The sequence below is a fragment of the Sturnus vulgaris genome, chromosome Z, assembly GCF_052056855.1.
Source record: "Sturnus vulgaris isolate bStuVul1 chromosome Z, bStuVul1.hap1, whole genome shotgun sequence".
NCBI classification, from domain to species: domain Eukaryota; kingdom Metazoa; phylum Chordata; class Aves; order Passeriformes; family Sturnidae; genus Sturnus; species Sturnus vulgaris.
In genome coordinates this window covers 65,927,061-65,935,505 of record NC_142283.1, presented here as the reverse complement: position 1 = coordinate 65,935,505, position 8,445 = coordinate 65,927,061, and the positions used below count along the sequence as shown (strand labels likewise).

The window sequence follows — 8,445 nt, the reverse complement described above, 5'->3', positions numbered from 1 at the left end:
TTTCAGAATCTAGGTGAATAATTTAGAAGGGAGTGATAAGAAAGCTTATGTTTTACCCTTGCATTTTACAAGATATTAGCATGTTTAACTGGTTAATATTAGGGAAGACTTCCTCAATTATTAAACAAAATTATTAAACAAAAATTAGATAATACGTTTAAATTCAAGTATTTGATAATGTAATAAAATTAGGAATAAACATATTATTTTTGCAGATTCCTTTTACAAAAGATTGTGGAGCCAAAAATAAGTGCATTTCAGATCTTGTTCTGATTGTAAAAGCAAGCATAGCTGGAGACAGGTAACTGTACTGAATTTAATGTATTGCATGATATCTGTACAAAGTTTCTATTATAATAAAATAATAATATAAGATTATAATTCTAATCACAGAATTATAAATTCTGCTAGGGCTTCCTTTCTAATTCAGAAACAAGATAGTCTGGAGACTGAAAGAAGTTTCTCTTTATGTTAAAAACAGATTCAATAGTTAAGATGCCTGACATTCCTAATTTATTTTTCAGCTCTTCTCCATTTATTGTAAAGTCACGCAATGATAGGTTCACCATCCAGCTCTCTGTGAAGAACAAAAAAGACAGTGCCTATAATACCAGAGTTTTGGTTCAATATTCTCCAAATATTATTTTTGCTGGCATTGAGGTAGGTTTTTTTTCACATTAGCACAATTATCATAACATATAATGCTAGAGAGATAGGAGGAAACCTTTTTATTAAACCTTAGTTTGACTGCTTGGGCATCATTTCAGTTGTTTGAAAGAGATTTCCTAGGGTTGCCCTTGCTCATGCATCTAAAGGAGTGTATTTATTTTGACATGAGTGGACTCTTGCCTAACCTTGTCCATAAAATACACATGCAAATTTCACAGTGGCAAATTTCACAATTTCAGTTAGAAAAAGTGCCTGCCTCTTAGACAAACTTCAGCATTATGAATCATCTGTACATCTGTAGAGCCAGAAATGCCTTGTTCTTTATCAGTCGAACTCCTGAGCCTCTAGAATTTTCCTTTTGCACATGCATAGAAAAAGCACTGTCATGGTAGGGCAGGATATATCAGTGCTTGTGTCTACTGTACCTCAGACAGCATTTCCAGAAGTGGCTGTTTTCCTTCCTGCCTCAGCAGATATGATAAAAATATACCTTGGTTCCAATGGGAAGCATTTAGAGCATTTTCTTTTCTGTCAGCAGTCCTGATGCTGCACATTAGGAGGAGTCAGGGTTCCACAGCACTGTTGCTGATCCTATTGCAATAATTGATGGAGTATGAATGTGACTTTTTTTGCTACATTAGGAAGACATTTGCAAAATTTGAAAACTGTGTAATTATAGACATGTTGATTAGGGGTTGATAGACCTCATGACTAATTTGCATGATATCCAGTAGGCATATATAATTGTGAATGTTCCAAACACTGTCATTGGAAAGGCATAATGGCAAGTAATTGGTATAAATGTCCATAGGTGAAAATTGCCTTGCAGAATTTGTAGCTTCATATTTTTGTTCTAGTTCAACTAAAGCTTTGACTCTTACAATATATTGACAGTGAAAAGTGGCAGTGGTATATGAGTTCAGCAGGTCTGTGATGCTCAGTCAAAATTTAAAGGGAATTTGTTCAAGGCCATGTTTTCACTGTCTTTTTTCCCTTCAGGATATACAGAAAGACAGCTGTGAATCTAATCACAACATCACCTGTAAAGTGGGATATCCATTTCTAAAACCTGCAGAAGAGGTAAACAGTCCCCCTGCATGCAAGTTCTCCTTGCCCTATGTTGTTCTAAGGGCAGGGTAGTCCATATCACCTCTGAAGCTCTTTTCTCTTGTGTTGATCCCAAAAACTCTCCATGCATGCTTCCCAAGCCATCTTTGGTATCAACTGCACAGACCCAGGTGGGAAACCATCAGATATTCAGTACCTGGGCAGTCATAGGTGGTACTTGAGGATGCAATGGATGCATATTGCCATCCTTGACACTGTCAGAAGGCAAGTGACACACAAGTGACTCACCTGGCCAAAAGTGTGTCTCAAGGCTTTCCACAGCCTGAAGCTTATTTTATTTTGCCTAGTTTAGTTGTTTTGTGTATAAAGTCCCTTTATTGAAGATAGAATAAAGTTTTATGTGGAATTGCTAACCCAGATATGCCAAAGTCAGGCATCGAGACCTCACCTCTGCTCAGTGGGAAATGAGAGGCCTTTCCAGCAAGTAGTCCACTTAAAATCAAACTCCATCTTGACACTTCCAGTGATGTCTGTATCTCTTGTTGGAATGGAGAGGGAGCTTTAGTTAAATTAAGGCTTCAAAAAGCCATACTTAGATCTTGATCTTGAATTGGGAGATATCAATTTGCATGCAAATAAGACAATATTTCCTGGCAATTTCTTGTTTGCCCCTCTGTCATGCACTGAGAGGATCATGAGAGATTTCTTCTTACACTGCCTCCCACACAAACGTTCCAGCTTGTGTCCTGGACTTGTAGGGATTAAGTCAGCTGTTACCTTCTTGAAGCCAAATAAGTCTATTTATCCAATGCCCCTGCCCACGGTGTTCCACTCCCAAGTTTACTGGATTTTTCACATTTTCCTTTCATGCTTTGCTTGTTAGTTTGTCTGTGGCTATAAAGCCCTAAATTTAGAAATTTCACACTTTTCTTTGCATTCAGAAATAAATTAATCTCTGGTTGACTTCTAAGCATCCCTAATATATTCCATTCTAAAGCTGCTTTTTTTTAAAATATAAATATTTAGGACAACTTTCTGTGGACCGCTTTGCAATAAAGATTTGTACACATGAAAAGAAAGATAAAAGTCTGAGCTGAAAATTCCATGCCATAAAAAATAAGAAAACTTTTTGCTTCATATAAAATTACTCTTAAGTGTCAGGATATGAGGAAGAACATTTGGGACAGTGTTCCTAAATATTTTGTAATTCCAAATTATGATAGATTTGCCCTGATTATAATAACAATGAGATTTTTTTATAACTAATGGTCTCTCCTTTGTCTATATTGTAAACATTTCTTTTTGGTATTCTAGACGTTCTGATATATATTAAGTGATATTCCAGCAGCCTTCTACGGGCAGCTCATCTCCACTGCAATAGCTAGGCTTTTAAGCTTTTTTTTCTTCCTCATCGGAAGAAAAAAAGAGATTTTGACAAATTGCTTGTAAGACCAATTGCTTTCAATTAAGAACTATTTAGCCATGTGTTTCTAATATACTACATAATTTTTTTTCTTGAGGTTTGTGAAAATTTGAGGCTTCTGTTCAATAAGTGATAACTATTGGATTTCCTTCTTGGTTGGGGCAAATTCCTAATTCAGATTCATTCAGATTCATAGAAAACTGGTAAAATATGAATAAGGATTCCCTAGGTAAAAGCAAGTTTGTATACGTTTTTCATTATATAATCCCTGTTAGGGTGGGCATTTTTTTCCTTTCAAAATGTGTAATGTATTTCTCTACACAGATTTCCTTCAAAATATCATTCCAATTCAACGCATCATATCTCCTGGAAAATGCCACTATCCATGTGTACGCCACAAGGTTAGTTGCAGTCTTTGCCTTCTGATTTTTTTTTTTTTTGAAAGCTCCACAGTTTTGTGTTTCACAGTGAAACACAAATGAACTCACAAACAGTTAAATTTTCTGTAGAGCTGTCACCCTTACGGATGTATTCAGTCTAGCAGTGGATTGAGTGGACTAAATAAATAGTTGATACACTCTACAGCCTTAGAGTTACAAGTGAGTCATAATTTCTGGTTGTTTTACCTTCGGCAAAGGTTTATTCTCCTAGAGAATTACTGCATACTTAAGCATGAATCACAGTTAACAAAAAGCTTGGCCTTCAAGGAGCAAGAGCATTGCAGAAGTTGTCCCTGATAGGGTAAAGGAATGCACTTGCCCTCAGTGTTTGCTGCCCCTGCAAAATCGAGGGATGTTGTGGCTTTTAATTGATCTATTTTCACTCAATCATCTGCCATCTGTAATTTTAACAAAGATGCATTTATGAGCTGGTGCAGGACTTAAATCATTAGTTATTGGAAAAAAAAATTAATTTATTTTTAGAAGACAGTACTTAACTGGAAACGAGTAGTATGCTTTCATACCCAGAGCTGTAGGTATTTAATTTTCTAAGATCCCTTTCTACCCAGTAGTTGTGTTGTGTCTGCACCAGTCTGATCTGAATGATGTACGTTGCTTTGTTTCAGTGACAGTGAAGAACCACCTGAGACCCTGAGTGACAACAGAGGACATGTTACAATTCCAGTAAAATATGAAGTAGGATTAATATTTGTAAGGTATTGACATTTCTATGTACTTTACTTGCCAGCAAAGCAAATTGCAGATGTTCAAAGAATATAGTGTTGTTTTGTTTTAGAAATGTGCACAGTATCTACAGGCAACAACTTCAAAGCTCATAAAGTGGAAGCACAGGCTTCAGTGAAAAGATAAGTCATGAAATAATGGAGCAGTTACTGTCCCTAAGTTGATGAAATTCCATTTTATGTATTTAAATTTGGTCTGCAGTTTGCAAGTACAACAGCAGCTTTTGCTTGGCTCCTGTGCTTTGCTATATTGATTCAAAGGCATTTCAGGTACATAAAAAAGCAAATACTTCCAGCTTCTTGATGGCCATGGATTTGTATTGCTATAATATTGCATGGTGTGGTGTTTGATTTCCATTTTCAAAAATTAGCCTTAATTTTAGGTTTTGGGGTTTTTTTTCAAAGTTCAGACTTATATTTTCATGCAGGTCTTGTAGCACATTTTATTTTCAGAAACAGACAGAATTCAGTTAGATTCTATCCTTGAAAAGCATGCTCTATGTTAATGGTAAACAACATTCTGTGGTGTGCAGGTATAAATAATTAAGCCAAATTTATTTTGAATGCATTTCATGGTTCACATCCAGCCTTTGCTTGCCCCATAGGGAATAAGGCTGAATTTGGAACATGCTGGCTGGGTTCTGTTTTTGCTTAATTCTGTCTTTTACAGGATCCTGCCTGTTTCACATGTCAGTGCCCAGGAATCTGCACAACTAGAAAAAGGACAGCAAAATCAGACACAAATGTATTAATTTGGGGAATTATATTTTCTTTTTTTGTAGTTATATCTGAACAAAAAAATTCTAAATGTAAAAAGTAGAGCCTATTCAGAGAATAGAGCAGTTGAACTTCAGTGGATGCAGCAATGCACTCTTAATTGCAACACTAGTTCTGAAATTAATTAAATAATGAAAATACCTATATTATTAACTCCTAGGGGTTTTTATGAAGTTTGTGTGCTTACTTTTTTGTGTATTTTTTTAACTTGCAGTGTTTTCAAAGAGCACCATGTTATAATTGCAGCAAATGATACTGTCCCTACTGCTATAAACACAACAGAGCAGATCGGGGATGAAGTTACTCTACATTATAGGGTAAGAAACAATTAAAAATGTATGACATAGGTACTGTCTTAATTTTTTTTACATTTGGTTTGAATTACTTAAATGGCAGGAATGGAATACATTAAACCCTCTACCTGCATATTTTGTGCTTAAAATCCTTTTCTCCTTCCTTCCTTTGGAACACAGTGAGTTAGAAGGTCTCAGATGGTCCGTCCCCTGCAGAGTAGTTCTGGGGGATTTTAGACCTTCTGTCCTCAGCTGGGAAAAGAAAGCATGCCCTGGTAAATGAGGACTTGGACTACCCCTGCTGCAGGTTACAACAGCCATTTCCAAAATCCAGTCAATTTAATAATTTTATAATAGGCAAAATGCCATGCTCCAAGAATGTGGTCTTCCTAGTTGAATGGATACTGCAAAGTAAAATCACATAGGAAAGATATTTAATGGACTCTGCTCTTGTGAGATCCCTGCTGGACTACTACATCCAGTTCTAGAACTCCCAAAATAAGGACATGGACCTCCTGAAGTGAGTCCAGAGGTGGGCCTTAAAGGTGATCACAGGGCTGGAGCACCACTCCTGTGAGGACAGTCTGGAGCAGTCAGGTCTATTCAACCTGTAAAAGAGAAGACCCTGTGGAGGGCTCGTTGGGGCCTTCCAGTACCTAATGGGAGGATTCAAAAGAGCAGGAGACAGTTTTGACAAGGACATGTAATTATAGGACAAAGGGGAATGGCTTTTAACTGAAAGGGGGGTAGGTCTAGATTGGATATTATGTGGTGAGGCAGTGGAGAAGTTGAGGATGCCTCGTCCCTGGAATTGTTCAAGGCCAGGTTTGAGAAACCTCTTCTAGTGGAAGGAAGGTGTCCCTACCCATAGCAAGGGCTTGGAACTTTAGATTATCCTTAAGGTCTTTTCCAGCCTGAATCAGTCCATGATGCTGTGATTCTGTGACTAAGAGTCCGACCTAAAGCTGCATCAAAACGTAATTTAGTTATCTTGAGAGCATCCTGTTTCCCAATGTCAAATCCAAAACTGAACGAAGGTCCCACATAAAAGCATAAAAGTCTCTAAATCAACTTCCATCTGTAAAAAATGGGATATGGTAAAATTATTGCTCTCACTAAATAGCAGTGTCAAAGGGGGTTTTTTTCTATTCTTTTAGGCCACTACAGTGCTTTACTCAGCTACCTTTTATTTTTGTCTATTGTGGATGTCTAAGACATTATTCATCTAATTTGCCAATCTTTTTTTTTCTGAGTCAAAAGCTGATGGATTTCAGATCATACCATGTATGATCTTGAAAAGTAAAACTCATCTATGCAAGCAGCTAATCACAAATAAGGACCCAGGAGGAAAAAGTTTAAAAGATTCTTGAGCATTTATTAAGTTTGTCCACTTCAGAGATGATATCACCAATTCCCCTACCAGCAATTCCACCTACGTAGTTACCCAATCCTCAACCACAGCAGGCCAGAAAGAGCTGCTGCTTTCAGATATGTCCTGTTGTCTTCTCAGAGAAAACAGGAGAGGAACAGATGAGCACAAGAGCAATTACCTGAGCACACCAGAGGAGGAACCAGCAGGAGCCACCACTGATACAGTGGCTTCTCTCTCATATAAAGCACTTTTTGCATAACTAACCATGGAAATGTAAAAATGAGCAGAAGAAAATAAAAACACGGGAAAGGAAAAAACTTACAATCAAATACTAACAAAATGAGGAAAGTACTAGTCAAAATATTTTTCTTTTTATATATTTCTTTTCGTTTTTTCTTTCTTATTTCATAGATTGAAAAAGGTGAACACTTTCCAATGCCAAACCTCACACTGCAGATCTTATTTCCCAATGTAACTGCTGCTAAAAACACTCTTCTCTACCTTACTGCATTGTCACATTCCCAGGTAAGATAAGAATTTCTATTTTTATGATCAATTTGAGTTTAAAATAAATGTTGTAAGGAACTGCAAATTGCAAACATTTGGGATTATGCATTGCTTTTAGTCTAAATAAGAAGATGCTATTGTTTTAAGAGTATGTACAGAGGTGCATAGGAAGATGGACAAATTTTCATAAAAGGAAACAAGCAGATTTAAGATGGTGTTGAACAATAGCTGCACTATAACAAGGCTAGTTTGTTATATTGCAAGTGCTGAGATGTCCAGACTCAGATACGAGCCTTATATTCTCTGCATTGTCAGCTGTGCTTATTGCAAATGCTCGAATCCTGCTGTGTACATCTAAATCCCAACTTCCTGTAACTTCACTTTTTTTGGGTGCTGAAATTAACTTTCGTGCATGTCTGCTCTCCAGCACTAGCAGTCCTCTGGCTTCTTCCTTCTCTGGGGCACTGAGACATCTTGAAGGGGATGGTAGGTTGTGTGTTTCAAATGCTCTTCACTGCAGTCCTCATTTGAGATTTTCCATTTCAGTCCTCCAGTGCAACTAACAGAGATCACAATTCCAACAAATTCCATTATCCTAGAGCTGTAGATATTACAGCTAGAGCTATATCAATAACTACGTGGCTGAAAAACCCAGCTATCACTAAGTGATGACCTAAACCACCTTGTTTTTTTCTTTCATTCAGTGACATATACATATACACCTCCCTTCTTATAATTTCACTTAGTTGCTCAACTGAAAAATAAACCAGAATATGTGAATGAATGTTCAAGGTTCACTTTAAAACAAAACAAATATCAAATTAACAACCCCCCCCCCCATATTTAGAATACAAAGAAATGTTTTGTCTGTTCTTGACTTCCTTTCCCCATTATTGTCATTCCTAGTCAATCACCCCATTTGATATGTTTGCACATAAACTCAGTAAATTCTGTTTTTCTAAGACAAATTCCATGTCCTGCTAGCTGCACCCTAATGATGGTAGTGTGACAAAGTGCATTACAGGGGATTTGTCATCCCTTTCACGCTAGCAAGGTGACCAAAGGATTTCCTACCTACCAGTGGAGCAGGCACAGAGATCCAGCAGTGCTCCAGCACCAACTCCCCCTCCTTAGATATTGCAGCGAGGATTCT

At 37.1% G+C, this 8,445-nt stretch overlaps 1 protein-coding gene across 1 annotated transcript in view; it reads left to right on the top strand.

The window, feature by feature from the left end:
* Positions 1–8,445, top strand: part of ITGA1 (integrin subunit alpha 1) — a 73,673-nt gene that overhangs the window by 56,481 nt on the left and 8,747 nt on the right. Inside the window, exons 19-25 of the mRNA XM_014889710.2 lie at positions 216–301; positions 525–660; positions 1,669–1,749; positions 3,485–3,561; positions 4,227–4,316; positions 5,335–5,437; positions 7,197–7,310. Of these exons, the coding sequence (XP_014745196.1) occupies positions 216–301; positions 525–660; positions 1,669–1,749; positions 3,485–3,561; positions 4,227–4,316; positions 5,335–5,437; positions 7,197–7,310 (687 nt within the window). The remainder of the gene's footprint in view (positions 1–215; positions 302–524; positions 661–1,668; positions 1,750–3,484; positions 3,562–4,226; positions 4,317–5,334; positions 5,438–7,196; positions 7,311–8,445) is intronic.